General features: G+C 37.7%; 1 protein-coding gene across 10 annotated transcripts in view; it reads left to right on the plus strand.

The window, feature by feature from the left end:
• Tmem63 (transmembrane protein 63) overlaps nt 1–15,983 on the plus strand; it is a 42,321-nt gene extending 26,338 nt beyond the window's left edge. For 4 of the 10 annotated variants that reach the window (XM_076211998.1, XM_076212001.1, XM_076211999.1 and 1 more), the window contains 5 exons: nt 1,083–1,340; nt 3,488–3,571; nt 4,482–4,565; nt 5,498–5,581; nt 15,505–15,983. In XM_076211998.1, the coding sequence (XP_076068113.1) occupies nt 1,083–1,340; nt 3,488–3,571; nt 4,482–4,565; nt 5,498–5,581; nt 15,505–15,759 (765 nt within the window). In that variant the 3' untranslated portion in view covers nt 15,760–15,983. Of the gene's footprint in view, nt 1–1,082; nt 1,341–3,487; nt 3,572–4,481; nt 4,566–5,497; nt 5,582–10,332; nt 10,378–15,504 lie in introns of all 10 variants that reach the window. The other 6 variants (XM_076212005.1, XM_076212003.1, XM_076212007.1 and 3 more) reach the window with 6 other exon arrangements.
• The last annotated feature ends 942 nt before the right edge of the window (nt 15,984–16,925 follow it).

A 16,925-nucleotide genomic window follows, 5' to 3' on the forward strand; every position in this document is an offset into this window, starting at 1 on the left:
CAATGTGTGTGTGTGTGTGTGTGTGTAAAGTTAAATTCCTTTTATTTGACCTTCGAACAACCGACTAGGCCAAACATCCGACCGTTTTTCTTCAATGTCCCAAGTCGGATAAAAGTTGAATTTGTCCAAACATCCGACCATCAAGTGATTTAGTTGTTGCTCTCGAGGCTACCGACTCATGGCACTCAGGTCGGCTGTTATTTTCGCGGGGATTTCAGCGTTTGTTTACGTTTGCCCTTTGGTGGTTATTTCTCCTCAACTCTGCTGTGTTGTTTATTATGCTTGATTGTGCCGTGAATAAGTGAAAATGTCTCAAACCAATGAGTTTTTTATTTATTCATTTATTTTTTTAGTGTACGTCCAAATATCCGACTTTTCCAAACATCTGATCTAGGGTAGGTCCCGCCAAGGTCAAATAAAAGGAATTTTACTGTATTTACCTAGTTCTATTTTACAGGAAGAGAACTATGCACATAGTGACCCACTTTTGTATCTTTTAGAATCCAGTTTGATTGTAAATTCTTGTATAGTCTTTGCACTCGCTGTTTCCTTGTTCAATATATTCCACATATCTACCACTCTGTGTGGGAGGCTATTCTTTTTCAGATCTCTTCTGTAACTATCCTTTTTTATTTTTTTTCATGTCCTAATGGTTTTCTTTTATCCCACTTTAGTATTTAGTACATCATCTCTATCAAGTATTTCCATCCTTTCCATAATTCTGTAGATGGTCAGTAGATCTCCTCTTTCTCATCTTTGTTCCAGGGTTGGTAGTTTGAGTTTGGCCAATCTTTGTTCGTATGTCAATTTGTAAGTCCTCTCTACCAAGGATTTCTGTGCCTTTCATGATTCTGAAGATGGTCAGCAGGTCACCTCTTTCTCTTCTTTGTTCCAAAGTTGGTAATTTCAATTTAGACAGTCTCTCCTCATATGACAGGTTTTAAAGTGTTGGGGGCATTTTCGAGGCTGTTCTCTGGATGTGTGTGAATTTTTCATTTGATTATTTATTTAGTTATTTATTGAGAACTACAAGTATTGTTTGCTGCTCACTGTAATATCTGTATTCCACGACTGTTTTGCAGGAGTTCGACAACGGAATTTCTCCTGGGGAAGACGGACAGGCACAGGGTAGCCAAGAGGTCGATGGGGTGACCCAACAGGCAGCGTGTCAGTTTGTGCCGGCTGTACTCAGAGACGCACCAAGTGGAGAGGAAGAGGTTGTGTACAATGTCCAGCCGCATGTGGGATACGGCACAAGGCCTATGGAGAACGGCGTGGGAGAGGAACGGGAAGAGGGTGACGGTAGCATTGACCTGTACCAGAATTATTCTGGAGCCAGGGTAAGTGTCGTAAGGTTTGTTGCGCGTTTTTCTTTCTTAACAAGTTCGAGCAAATCCACCATCACCTTCACCTCCTTTTCCTCCTCTTCTTCCTGGTCATGTCTAGGTACCTGTTACAGCATAAAAGCAGGATATTAACGTGTAGTGGAATTTTGTGATGTAGAAGTTATTCTCATCCATTTGGTTAAATTTGGTCAGCTGTAGTTTGCTAACAAATCTAAATTTGCCTCTCACCCTAATGGGCTTTTCCTTACATTAAATGAAATCTAGTAATTAACCCACCACATAACCTAGATACCAGTACCCATTTTGTCATTTATGAAGGTTACCTAGTTTTCATGATGATTTAAGTTTGGACTCGCACAAGAAATGGGATTTTGGAAATAATCCTTTATAGAGAATATCCTAAAGTGAAAGCATGATTACCCAGCTATGCAATTGTGGTGCATATTGGAATGAAAACTGTCCTTGGTTTATAAAGTCTTGTGGCATGTTGTTAGTGTTGTATGTAAACAAGTTAGATAGGGCTGCCTTGGTGTGGAATGCTTTTTTAGAGGAAGCCTTGTTTTGCATGAAGATTGGTCAGTAGTTTTATCATTAGTTATTTATTACACAAAATCTCTTGCCTGTGTTCACATCTATCCATATTTCCATCACCATGTGATGTCTTTCTTTGCTGTATGTAAATAATAAGGGTATACCTCAAATATCTACCTTTTCTGAGGTATACCCATAGATCTCTTGTTACTAGACATCACATAATGATAGTGATTGTTGTCTCAAGTTTCACTGACTGGAAACCCACAGTCCCACAGTAGCTGGCAATAATCCTTGGGCTCTTCAATAAAGCTCTCAGGGAAGAAACAGTGATGTGTTGAGTAAGTGTATCATTGTATCTATGGCTTGTGATAATAGGAAAGGGTGGTGGAGGGAAGTGGAATGAGTGTGGGAGTGGGTATGTGCATTGGCTACCCCTCTTACAAAGGGGAAAAAGTGCTTGGTATATGATAGGAGGAAGGAGACACTTGCTAGTGGTAAAAAACTGGAGGAAATAAGTAAAAAAGATAGATATATAGATTTGGCCTAATCTGGAGATCAAGTGTCAGCCTCTTGGGACTGCACCCCTTGAGGGTGTTGATGGATTTTGGAGACAGACATCAGGGAGATTTTCTCCAACTGTCTCATAAGACCAGGACCACCACTTGATGTCGTTCATAATCTTTCCTTACCACTGTAATGTATTTGTGGGTCAAAGGTTTGTCTACACCTACAGTAAAACCAATGTAAAGTTGTAAAGATTAACCAACTCCAGGCTTTCACTTACGTTCCTCCATTCCACCCCCCCCCCCACATAAGATATTCCAGTTGTTATTTGTACTCCTATACATACATACCATACATAAAGCCTTTGGTATATATATATATATCTCTTTTTCAACCACAAATCACTTTTAATTCCATGCCATCGCAATCGAGATTGAGAGTCGCTCGAAGGAGGCATCCATTGGAAATTGAAACATGGACAAACCGAGGATTCGAACCCAGCTAACCCATAACAAAGTTACAGTGACGTAAACCAATACGCTATCAAGAGCATATTGGTTTGTCACTGTAACTTTATGGGTTAGCTGGGTTCGAATCCTCAGCTCGTCCACGTTTCAATTTCCAACGGATGCCTCCTTCCAGCAACTCTGTCTCGATTGCGATGGCATGGAATTAAAAGTAATTTGAGGTTGAAAAAGATATTAATTGATCACTGGGAAGGGAACCATTCAGTGTGTGTGTGTGTGTGTGCGTGCGTGCGTGCGTGCGTGTGTGTGTGTGTGTGTGTGTGTGTGTGTATATATATATATATATATATTAACAATATATATATATATATATATTTATATATATATATATATATATATATATGGTATGTATGTATTTGTACTCCAAGTAAGCACTTTACTCTTACCCTGTATACTCAAATACAGCTCCCTCGGATCTTTGATATTCATTGCCCCATTGTTCTCCCCATACCTTCATCATAATTACTCCCACTCTGTCATGTATATAATTACTCATGGTGACTCATGTAGTCATCATTCTTGATTTCTGCTTAATCCATGTGGGCATGCATGTGCTTTTATAAACTTGGACCACAGCATGGGGAGGATGCACACACAGAAGCAATCCCCGAAGGCAGCATTGAGGAGGACGTTCAAGGCTCCAGTGTTCCAAATGAACAAGTAAGCATGATAGTGCTTTCCTGTGGGACAAGTTTTCCAGAGTGTTGATTTGGGTTTCATATTTGATAAGGATGTTGGGTAGAATTATGTGTTCAATACAGATTAGGTGTAAATCATTGCTGATGAGGTATACAAATTGTTGAATTGGGTTTTTTATGCATGGGGAAGAAAGGTATACTGAATAGTAAGATATTTGTTAGTTGAGGTGTAATTTATTGTTTTCTTTTTATCCCGTTTGTTAAGGGGGAGAGTTGAAGATAGGAATCTTAAGAGAAGTCCAAAGAAATAGTGTCATGCCGTTTTCCGAGTAGGGTAACTGTGAAAAGGAAGTAAAAGATTGTATGAACAGTTGAAGAGATACTTAACTAGAAAGAGTCATTCATTTAATTTGGGCTTATTTAGATGATAAATATATATATATATATATTTCTAAATAGAAATGTAGTAGCACATTTGTATATAACACACAGGAACCCACAGTCGGACTGTGGGTTCCTGTGTGTTATATATATATATATATATATATGATTAAAAAAAAAAAAATCCTCTTTAAGGATTTCCAGGTGCTTCTTCAGCAAGAGACCAAAAACTAGTAATTGCTTGTGCTAGTCCTGTAAAATGGACATCAGAGCTGCCCATTTTTAAAACCCATCCAGAGTGAGTCCAAGATCCGTCTGTGGCAGCCTCACCCATATTTATTACACATTTTTACACGTAGGGAGCTAACAACCAGTGATGTTCCCCTCTTCCTCCTCCTACCCTCAGCCACATTGTTCTCCACAAACCCTCATCATAATAGCTTCCACTCTGTCATGTATATAATTACTCATGGTCATTCATGTAGTCATCATTCTTGATTTCTGCTTAATCCATATGGGTATATATGTGCTTATACAAACTTGGACCACAGCATGGGGAGGACCCACACATAGAAGCAAACCCTGAAGGCAGCATTAAGGAGGATGTTCAAGGATCCAGTGTTCCAAATGAACAAGTAAGCATGAGAGTGCTTTCCTGTGGGACAAGTTTTCCAAAGTATTGATTTAGGCTTCGTATTTGATCAGGATGTTAGGTAGAGGTAGGTGTACAACACAGATTAGGTGCAAATCATGGCAGGTGAGGTATAGAAGTTGTTGAATAAAGTTGTTTATGCATGAGGGAAGTAATGAGTACCTAAAAATAGAATATTTGTAAGGTGAGATATAATATAAGGGTGGTAGATGGGAGTGGAGCGGATGAAATGGGTAGAGGGTGGGTATATGCCTTTTGACTTTGGCTACCTCCCTGGTAAGGGGGAAAAAAGCCCTTGGTATATAGATAGATAGGTAAATAGATTTATTTTTCATCTCGTTTGTTAAGGGGGTTAGAGTTGAAGATGGGAATCGTAGATGTATGAAGGAATAGTGTCACACAGTTTTCCAAGTAGGGTGATTTAGTGAAAATGAAGTAAAAGATTGCATGAACAGTTGGAGATACTTAAATGAAGAGAGTTGTTTAATTAATTTGGGCCGATTTAAATAATATATATTATATATATGATTTAAATAGAAAAAAATGGAAACCCTCTGAGGATTTCCAGGTGCTTCTTTAGTGAGGGATCAATAACTGGTACTTGCTTGTACTGGTTTTGTAAGATGCTGCCCATTTTCAAAATCCATCAAGAGATGCACTAACACTCAGTCCACAGTCTGGGTCTAAGATCTCTCTGAAGCAGCTTCACCTGTATTTATTACACATGGAGAGCTACTATACAACCAGTAATGCCCCCCTCTTTCTCCTCGTACCATCAGCCACATTTGTTTCACACACCCTCATCATAATTACCTCCACACTCTACCATGTATATAATTACTCATACAATCTTTGATGTAGCCGTCATTCTTGATATCTGCTTAATGCATGTGCATATACAAACTTGGACCACAGCATGGGGAGGATGCGCACACAGAAGCAAACACTGAAGGCAGAATTGAGGAGGAAGTTCAAGGCTCCAGTGTTCCAAACGACCAAGTAAGCATGGCAGTGCTTTCCCGAGAGACGAGTTTGCCAGAGTGTTGATATGGGTTTTGTGTTTGGGGATCAGGTGAAGGTTTTTATGTTTAACATGGATTAGATTTGCAGGTGTGGTATACAAATTGTTGAAATAAGCTGTGTATGTATAACTCGTTAAATATGAGAAATAAATTGATGCAGCCCGAAGGGATTTCTCCCCGTCTTCTCCTTTTCTGTATGAGGGGACAGAGAGCGTGTGTGTGTGTGTGTGGCCGAATTAATGAAGTGGCCTTGCTGTGGATGTGCTGTGTCTTGTGACACTGCTTTTGACCCAGGGCAGTGGACAAGATGCTGGGATGACCCGTCATCCAGGAGGTGCCAAGATAAGAGGGTAGAGGGGAGTGGAGTGTGTAGGGGATGGAATGGGTGGGAGTGGTTTCTATGCCTTTGTCTTTTGGCTACCTCCTGTGTAAGGGGGAAAAAAGTCTTTGGTATATGTATGTATGTATGTGTATGCATAAGGGAAACAACATGCATTGAGTGGTAAAATATTCATAAGGCGAGGTATGATTTATATATACAGGTAAACGTCGACTTACGATGGCCGCGACTTACGATTGTTCGACTTTACGATGACGACGACGACGACGACGATATGATAATTTAACCCCTTCCATACGGTGCCGCACACGTAGGCGTCATGAGGAGCAAGTGGATTCGCGACGCTGCCATATCGGCGTCTTGATTATATTTATTGTAGTTGCCCCTGTGTTTTTACATTCTCTCAAATGTGCCCTGAATCCCATTCTCTGTGGTTTTCAAAATTCGCGGGTGAAAGAGAGAACGATCGATATAAGCGGTGACTATATTTTATGATGCAAGTATTATTACGTCACGTCGTACGGCTGGCATTGGCTGCTGCCCGCGAGATTTAAGGTCCGTACTGAAAATACATATTATAGTGTTTGAATATGGTAAAAAGGATAAAAATAATTAAATAAACTACTGTACATGTTTAATAGGCTATATTCAGTATCTCTGGTGGTTAATATACAGGTAAGCTAGGTACAGTGACCACGGAACAGAGTGATACACAAATTGGGGATCGACTTACGATGAAATCGTCTTACGATGGCTCTATCGAAACCTAATGCCATCGTAAGTCGACGTTTACCTGTATATATTTTTATTATCTTGGTTGTTAAGGGGGTCAGTTGAGGATGGAAAGAATAAGAAATGTATGAAGCAGTGGTGTTGTGCAGGGTGACTTACTAAAAATCAAATTAATTTATATACACACATATACCAAGGGCTTTTCCTCCTTACAAGGGAGGTAGCCAAAATCAAAGGCATAAATCCACTCCCACCTGTTTCATCCCCACATACTCCACTCCCACATACCACCCCTTCCTCCATCTTTTCTTGGCTTCTCCTGGATGACGGGTCATCCCTGCATCTTATCCACTGCCCTGGGTCAGAAGCAATGCAGCAAGACACAGCACATCCATAGCAAAAATATTGAACTAGAAAGAGTTCATTTAAGTCAGGAAATCTTCTTTAAGGGTTTCCTGGTGCATGAGGGGCACTGTCCTAGCCTACTAATAGGGGGGAATTCGTGACGTTAAACTATATCATCATCATCTTCAGTGAGGGACCAGTGATAGGTATTTGTGTGTGGTGGTCATGCAAAAAGGGCAGCAGAGCTGCTTATTTTAAAAAAAATTTAATCCCCTCACCTTCATCAGGTGGTGGAGCTTTGGGGGGACACTCTGTCTTTAGACTGAGCCAAGATCTGTGTTCACTTCAGCTGCATTTATTACACATTTTCACACATGGAGAGCTGACAAGCAGTTACTGGCCCTCTCATCTGACTTTCACATGGTGATAATAGAAACAGTCCCATACCTATACAACTCTACAGTTTAAAGTTTCTTCCCAAGGAGATTGTAGAAGAGCTAGGACTGTTGTCAGCTACTCTGGGGCAGCAGTTTTTCCAATCAATGAAATTCAAAGCAACAGTTCTTCGTCTTCTTTGTCTTAGTCTTCATTTTTGTTTTCTTTGTCTTCTTTGTCTTCATCTTCTGAATAGTCTGTTTTAATCCATTCCGTGCCGTGGAGTTATAGGTTATTAAACTCGGCAGATAAGTGGAAAATGCTAGGTGAACAAGAGGGAGAGGTATGCATAGGAAACACATTTATTAGCTCAATTTTTGTCAATCCATTGATTTTGATTTAATGAATTATCAATAACTTGTGTTTGTCACAGGAAGGTAGTACAAGCACATAAGTACCATTGGTATTGGCATCTTTCTAGCTTGTGCGGACAAACATTCATGGCTTGATCATATATAGGATGTTATCTCTAGCAAACTGTGGACTGTCCTTGGTTCAGGAAGTATTTAAAGGTCCTAAATCCCAGCACTTTGTGGATTAACATAAAAACATTAACTTACAAAGGATTACAAAGGCGGAGCATGCTGACAGGAGACCTTTTAGTCCATATCTAGGTCAGATGCAAAAAAAAAAAAAACATACCGTATATTTCCACGTATAAGACGACCCTAAAATCCAAAAATTCACCCCTTAAAATAGACCTTGAATTCTGTGTGAGATGACTTGGTAGGCTAGCCTGCCGATAACCACCGATACACAGGAAATGATTCACATTATGATAAGAACTGGTAATAAAGGTAATTAAACCATATTTACCTTATATATTATTGGCATATCTTTATAGTAAATGGCAATTGTTAATAAATTCGAGGAATAATTCTATATTAATGAAATTACGGTACTTTTAACTACTCTATGTAAACACATTTAACACAGCTGAAAAAAATGTAAACATTGAGCACTGGTTGCGTTCATAGCAACCTTTTTCTTTCGCTAACTTGTCAGTAATTTTTAAGACTGAAAATAACAATTTTGGATTACAGTACATAAAACGTTTATTTATCAATAAAAAAAATATATTACAGTAGTTGAACTAGGAATGAACCAGGAGCGTAAACAAATAATTTTTGTTAGTTAGTTGACGTGTGTTCTCAGAAAATCATGATACATTATTTCATTTATTTTGAATTTATAAGGAGACAGTAAGTAATTTATCTGGTATAAGGATACAGTTAAGTAATGAGAAAGAAAAGAGAAAAAGGAAAAAAAACAGCTGATAAACGTAATGAAAACAATTATTTTTGTACGGTAGGTTTGATACACTGATGCTTTTGTAATTTAGCAGTCGTCTTATACTACCGATATGAGATAAATTCATAAAAATTTGCTCTAATCTTGTACCTCGTCTTATACAAAGGTCGTCTTATACACGGAAATATACGGTAATAATGATAAACAAATAAATGAATAAATGAAAACTATAATGAAATGATAAATGAAATACATAAATGCATAGGTATAGTTGAATAATAAACAGGTAAATAGTAAATAATAATAAATTGACATAACTAATAATAAATGAGAATCTAACAAATAATAATAAACAGACAAATGATAGCAACAAATAAACATATAATATAAAATAAATGATAGTCATTACAGCAATTTAACAGTAGAATTAGTGGATTAATCTTAACTAAGCTACCTCATTGATTATTGGATTAATAGTTGTTGTTGTTGTTCCCTAGACTGTGTCCGAGCAGTCCCGTCTCCCCAAGGAATGCCACAGCCGAAATGGGGCTTTCCCACAAATCCTTTATGGAGTGTATGTTGTGTTGTTTGTGTGCGTGATTATGTATAATGGATTAATAGTTAAACCTAATGTTTTTCATTAATTTACCCACCACCGATTTGATGACGTGCATTTGAGTTTCTGTGGTCTAGTTTTGACAGTATGTCTAGGGACTGTCAGAAGATTTGTTTGTCTGTTGCCGCCATTACTGTTCTTTCCAATGGTTTTCTTCATTAACAAGGGGAGAGCCCTTTGACAAGCAGACTTTAGGTACAAAGAAGTTGAAACATTTTGTATATTTTATTCCAGCAGTTCTATCTATATATGAAGGGCTTCTTCACCCTTATAAGGAAGGTAGCCGATTACAACAGTTACTCATGTATTTCATTCTTTCGTCAAATATTGGAATTGGATGATATTAATTAAGATGGCTTACTGCATCAGTCATGAAGGACAGTTTCTATTTGTTTTTCTTTTCTTTCTTTTTCACATATCTTTGAAATCCATTCTTAGTTTTAGATTTTCTCTTTGCCTTACAATTATTTTGAATTGCTTTATCTCAGAATTTTACCTTTTTTGGAATCCAAACCATTCTTGGATTTTTCCTTCACAAGAGCAAAGCTGACCTTAGATTTTTAACGTCATGGAATTGAAACTGAAAGTAGTACTTGTCTTATTATTTCCCTTTCCTTGGGTTAAGGCCACTGAAGGAAATGGTCTTCTAGGAAAAAATACAAAGTTGACAAGATTAGCAAATTGCCTTCACCTAATGAAGAGTTGGCACAGCTCATCATTTCATTCCCATGTAAATTCTGTAATTCCCCAAACTCTTGAGCCTTTTTGAACTATGTATGATCTTCCTTATTGCATGCCATGTTGTAATAGACTCCTGTATGCGTGCATCTTGCCCAGCACTTGTTTATTGTCACTGAAATACTGTTGTTTGGAAAAAGTAAGCCTTCTTAGATTTACATGAAACTCGGTGCAAAACATTGTTGATATATTGATACAAATTCATTGTGTGTGTGCAGAACCTTATAAAGGTCCATTTTTATTATCATGTGTATGAAATCTTATTTTTCAGTTACTTGATGATTTAGCTTAGTGGAACAACTATTTTTCTGTGAAGGTAAAGAGAGAATTGACGCGTGTGAGGCTTTGCTTTTGCCAAATATTGCTTATGATGCTGCCTAGTATTTGCAAAGAGTAACAACTTGTTCTCAGAAGGAAAGTGTGACATCAAGTCGCACATTTCAGATTTGAGTCTTTGAAGCTTTGTGGTTAAAACTTTATAGATAAAAATGACAGGTGGTAATGGACTTGAAACTGCTTAGTGTAGGCCTTATGGTCTCTTGTAGTCTCCTTCATTCTTATGCTCTTAATTTGATACTGTGGGACCAATGACCACCTTTTGCTGACCACCTGATATTGGTGGTCTTGCAAGGTGGATAACGGAGAGAATAATCTCTGTTACCTGTCAAGAAAAGAGGGGGAGGAGGAGAGCAGAGGGGAGTGGAATATATAGGAAATGGAATGGGTGGGAGAGGTTTCTATGCCTTTTTCTTTTTGGCTAACCCCCCCCGTGTAGGGGGGAAAAGCCTTTGGTATATGTATATATGTCTGTATCCTGTTTCCGGAACACACTTTAAACGATCTCGCCAACTTTCCACTATAATTGCTACCCCTCACTCTTCTTACTTCTTTCCAAAATACCTATCCCACTTCACATCTGATTAAAGATGGGAGGTCACGGGAGCAAAGTAAGACCACATGTCTAAAGAATGTGAAGAAATACAATTGTCCATATAGATACATAATACATAAAATAGCTTAGCAAGTGATATAGCCCAAGCTCAAACAATACACGAGTTTAAATCTAAATACGATCATTCAAAATCAAGGCTATAGATTAAGTTGGAACCGTACATAAGTTTGAGGCGAGTTTGGTTGATTATAATTAGAGAATAGGAGATGGGACCCAACAAGTTTTGCTCCTTTTCCTGTATACTACAATTAAGTAAATACATACATATACCAAAGGCTTTTTTCCCCCCTTATAAGGGAGGTAGCCAAAAAAAACAAAGGCACAAAAACCACTCCCACCCATTCTATCCCTATCACACTACACTCCCCTCCACCCTCTTCCCTAAGGTAAATACATCGGTTCTCCTCTTGGCCCCCCTCACTGTGTGGTTTGCTTCCATCTTTACTGTATACCTGAACCTTAGTAGATGATTGTGTTCAGATCACCATCCAACACTAAAACATTACCAACACAGAATGGGTCTGGCCACAGAAACAAACTACACCCTGAAGCAGTCATCACATAGAATGCACCAAACACCTCATCCTAAACTGTCCTACCTTAGCCTTACCCTGTCAAGAGTCATATAATATTCCTTGAGTGACTTATAATTCAGCCCTATGGAGTGCTGTTGGGAGATATGGGTAGTCGTTACAAATGAAATCTTGGGCATTGGATTGATATATCTATACCTCTTATATGCTTCTTTGTTTGGTCTGCAGTCATTCCTGGTATGCTCATTTCTTTTCTGCCACTACTGTCCTCGCCTCATCATCCCATCATTCACTGCCTCACCTTTTGTTGTTTCCCATCCTCCTCATACACGCTTTGTCTTTTTGATTTTTAGTACTTCCTCCTTGGAGCACACACATTCTTCCTCTAGTACCATTTCTCCTACATATTTCACTACATCTTGTACCTCTCTCAGCTTTACATGGTATTCTTTCTCGTCATTCAGCTTGTCCCACTTCAGTACATCTTTGACTCCATCCCATTTCTTCTTTCTCCACTTAACCTTCATTTAATTTATCTTCCACCAGATAATGATGATAGTCCACTGTCCTCTCCTGAACACTTATCTCCAAAATGCTTCCAATCCTCCTTTTGGGTTCTGTTACATTGTTGCTTAATTACCCTCCCACCAACCTGTCATTTGATGAAGCCCTAACCACTGTATTAGATAAGCTCTTATAATTACCCCATAGTTGCTGTTGTTGAGTAGCCCTCTGCATCAGTTATGGTAATAGAGTTAATGAGGGAACTAGTCACCTTCTTGGGCTCTTGCCAGAGCTCCTCACCCCCAGATATGTCAAGTTGTCTGTCATTATTCCCATAGACTTCATTGATGGCCATTTCTGTAGGCCATTTATCGATATTCATACCAACCTCTTGACTGCTTGATAGGTAAACCCCACTACAGAGGCTGAGGGAAATGTACAAGAAGTATGCCCAATGGTTAGTAGTAGGTCATCCACATGGGTGCAAATTCTCGCAGATATGTAACATGAATCTTCTTGTCAATTACATATCCTATTGTACAATGGTATTTCCTTTTCAGTTGAATTCACACCACTGTAGTTTTTTCTGAATTTAGGACCATTTCTTCATATGAACAGTTGTATGCTCTATCTCCAGATTAAGTTATTTCAACCACAAGTGAATGAACATGCGGGGATATATATCCAATCCACCTTTAACTTCATTGAAGACAAATGAAACTTATTTTAGTCACTGGTAATGAACTAGAACATGTTTACTTGCTGAGGAAACTATAATGTATTTGTCACATATGAACTGTTGTTGACATTCTTTGCATCCAACTAAGCATGTGTATCCAAAACAATTTTGTGCTCTTTTCAAAAATTGTTATATTTTGTGATGATAGATTTATAGAGGCTGATTGTACAAGTGCTTGGCATAAGTGTGATTTGCTTAACCTCTGTGTGTAGTAATTTTGCATTGCCAAAGTAGTGCCAGACTTGTTTGATGTATATAAGAATGTTAAGTTATAATCTTTGTTGCTCACTAAAATTGAGTCTGATTTGTGTGCTTTGGAAAGTATGTTTATAGCTATTGCATTATACACAAAATGCCATACTCGGAAGTAATCATGAGTGGCTATACTTTTATTTCATCTGTTCCTGTGTCCTGCTGTTCATTTGTTTTTTTATGTATTTAAGGTTAAAAGGGAAATTAGTTCATGCATTTTATATTGATATAAAATGTAGCTTATTTCTGCCAGTGCTACATTTCTCTTTGAAATATTTTTATTGATATAATCTATGAAGGATGATTTTTATTGTACAGGTGCATCATTAATGTGCTGTTTGTTTTCATGCCAAGATGACATGTACTGTTGCAATATGTATGATACCAATGATGGGGTGAGCCTACAAAATGGACATCAAAGAGAATTATCTCCTTGCCACCCATCTTCAAAACTCATCAGCCCCCTCACCTTTGTCCAGAGGTGCATACTTGGTCTTCAGACAGGGCCCAAGATCTCCCAGTGACTTTCAGCATTATTTTCTTTCACATTTTCACACAAGGGTAGCTGACACTCAGCTTCTGCCTCCCTCCTACAACTGTTACTTATTTAAGCTGGTGAAATGTAAACAGTTTCACAGTAATACAACGCAAATATATTTTTTCCCACTATTTATTGGGAGTGTCTGAGGACCATTGGCAACCACTGTGGGGCTGTGGGTTTCCAGTCAGTAAAACTTGAGGCAACAATGATATTTATTACTGTTGTTATTATTATTACCATTGTTATTATTGTCACTGTTATTATTAATTGGATACTCACTGGCCAAGTGGTCTTGAATATTGCTACTTGTGTAGAGGTCTGGAGTAGTGGTGTTCAAGTCCTGCCTGGTAGCAAGCAATTATGTAGCAAGGGCATAAAATACATCATTAAATTCCCTGCTTCAAAAAACACTCCATTAGGAACAGCCCTTTCTGAGAGGGGAAGTTTATTATATAAAACCCACTGGGCAAGTGGCTTAGAGCGTCACTACTTGTGGCGAAGGTTGAGGTGATGGCAGTTTGAACCCTGCCGTGAGCGAGTTGGACCAAGGGCGTATTTAATTAAATTTTACACTTCGAAGTCCTCTGTAAGAGGCACTGTCTTAGCCTCCTGATAGGGGAGAGTTTTGTGATGTTAAACTGAATTATCAGAATCGTTACTGTTATTGTAGACCAAATGGTTGATCAAAGACTGGAGATTGAAAGAATTGAGAAAGACTAGCAAAAACAATGTAGAAAGCACAAGCAGACAAAGGGAACTTTAGGGGATGACCAAGAATGAGTTAGGTAGATGTGATTCAGAGGGTATTGGATGCAAGAGGAATATCTGTCAAGCAAGGAAGAGGTACTGCAAAAGATAGGGGTGGAGAGTGGTTGTAAATGGATTAGGAAATGGTGCTGCCTCAAGTGTTGTTCTTGTCCCTTGAGTAGATGAGGTGAAGGGATGTAGTCACTACATAATGGAGCAAAGGTGCTAATGGTGGTATTCTTAAAAAAAAATCTTTCCCTTCCAAGGATTTATACAAGGAAAGATTTTTTCTTAAGAATGCCACAGTAAGATTCTTATGGTGGTATTCTTAAAAAAATTCCTTCCCTTCCAAAGATTTATGTAAGATTTATATAAGGAAAAATTTATATAAGGAAAGAATATTTTTTAAGAATACCACTGTTATTTAGCTCTGGCTACTGAGCTTATGTTATGGAAGGGTTATGCCGCATTGTCTCTTACCTGAGCACTGCGGCAGTCAGGGATGACCCTTCATCCATGATGGCTAAGGTGGGAGAGACAGGACACGGTTGTCTGGATGGATGTGGTATGGGTGTGCAATGAGTATATGCTTTGACTTCACTAACCCACCTGTAAGGGGGTCAGTAAATATTGTTTGGTTGGACCTTTGTCATAATGCTTCAGATTCTGACTGAATCATGATTGAAAGAGCAACATGTAGACAAGGGGCGGGGAGAGATGGGGCATTGATGTTTGGTACGCTGGAAAATGTACCGACTTAGGCTACCATACTTTTCAAATGACCATGTTTTTGCATTTTGCTATAGAACTAAGTGGGATTGTTTTTCAGTGGGGAATACATTCCCAAAGTTTTAGTGAAGCTTGTATATAAGTTGTATATTTATGTGTGTTTGTGTGTGTCTGTACATATATATCTATATATATATATATATGTATGTATAATACAGTATGTATGTATGTTGTGGAGATGGGGAAGAAGATCCAGAATGGGAAGGGTTAAACACTAAAGAATATATTGGATGTAGGATTGTTCAAAACTGCAACGTCAGTAGGGGAACCTCTTGATACATTGATATACAAAATGGATCAACTTTATAGGTATACATAGATAAAGTTTCTGCTTTCTTTCAGATACCTTTGTAAATCTTTGAATATTTTCTTTTCCTCCCTTGCAGGTCACCACAGTGAGTGCCGAGATCAATACTCGGCCTCGTCACAAGGATTCTGAAAAGGAAGGAATTCTTGCTGCTGCAGAGGAAGAAGAAGAAGACACGTTATATGTCAAACCCACAATGCCCTTCCAAGCAGACTATTCTCAACCAAAGGTTAAAACAATCAATCCAAACAAGCAGGAACAGTCAACACATCTGGAAGGCACAAACCAGCATTTACTTGTAAATGAATTTGATGAACTCCCTACCAAGACTTAGTTGCCATGACATGTTACTTCAATTACCTTAATAGTAAAGCTTAGCCTGCCTACTTGACCAGTACTGCATGAATATTGCATATTAATTAAGCAAAATAGCAATGCACATATTGTATGGGAATTAAAAAAAGATGATATTTTGAAAATGTCTTTTCTATTTAATATAAAGGTGTATATTTCTGCATGTATATACATATGTATATTTGTGTGTGTATGTAATATATATGTATATATATATATATAATATATATATAATATATATATATATATATATATATATATATATATATATATATATATATATATATATATATATATATATATATATATATATATATATATATATATATATATATATATATATATATGGCTACCTCCCTTGTAAGGGGGAAAAGCCTTTGGTGTATGTATGTATATAATATATATGCATGTATATATGTGTGTGTGTATATATATATATATTATATATATGTATATGTATATATATACATATATCCTAAGTACCATGTATATATGTGTGTGTGTATGTATATACAAAGAACCTCAATAGATGGGGTAAATTGAGCACCACCACATTAAAAAAGAATAAATGTATAGTGCAAGAGATTTGGGCACATCTTATGTCCTTGATCATTTCTAGAGAAATGGTTGTATGTCAAGCTGTTCTTAAATGTTTTCACTGATAAGTGAACGTCACTGGATATGGGGCAATGCTTTTGTGATATGTGTGATTGCGAAACTCAGAGTGAGGCTTCTACCAAGTGACATTTACACACACTGTTAAACACAAACTGTCCAGAGTGATGCATGAAATCAAAGGTATTCTCTCTCTCATGATCTCACTGTCTCTCTCGATCTCTCATGCTCTATGTCTCACCCTGTTGCTCTTGCTTTCTCTTTCTCTCTTGGTCTTTCCCACTTTTTCTCTTTCATCTCTCTACCTCTCAGATTTCCTGGAATATTTATGGACAGTCTAGAACACTTCAAAAATAAAAATAAAAAAATACTTAAGTGTAGTAAATTCCTATTCATTGAGGTTCTTTGTGTAGATATATTTTGAATATATGTATGTGTATACACATATTTATTTATGCAATCAAAATTGTTTGTTCACCGTAATGGTACTCTGCCACCATTGTTATTTTGCTTCTGGCTACCTCCCCCTTC

Source organism: Oratosquilla oratoria, chromosome 29 (assembly GCF_046742065.1).
Source record: "Oratosquilla oratoria isolate Oo_2021 chromosome 29, ASM4674206v1, whole genome shotgun sequence".
NCBI classification, from domain to species: Eukaryota; Metazoa; Arthropoda; class Malacostraca; order Stomatopoda; family Squillidae; genus Oratosquilla; species Oratosquilla oratoria.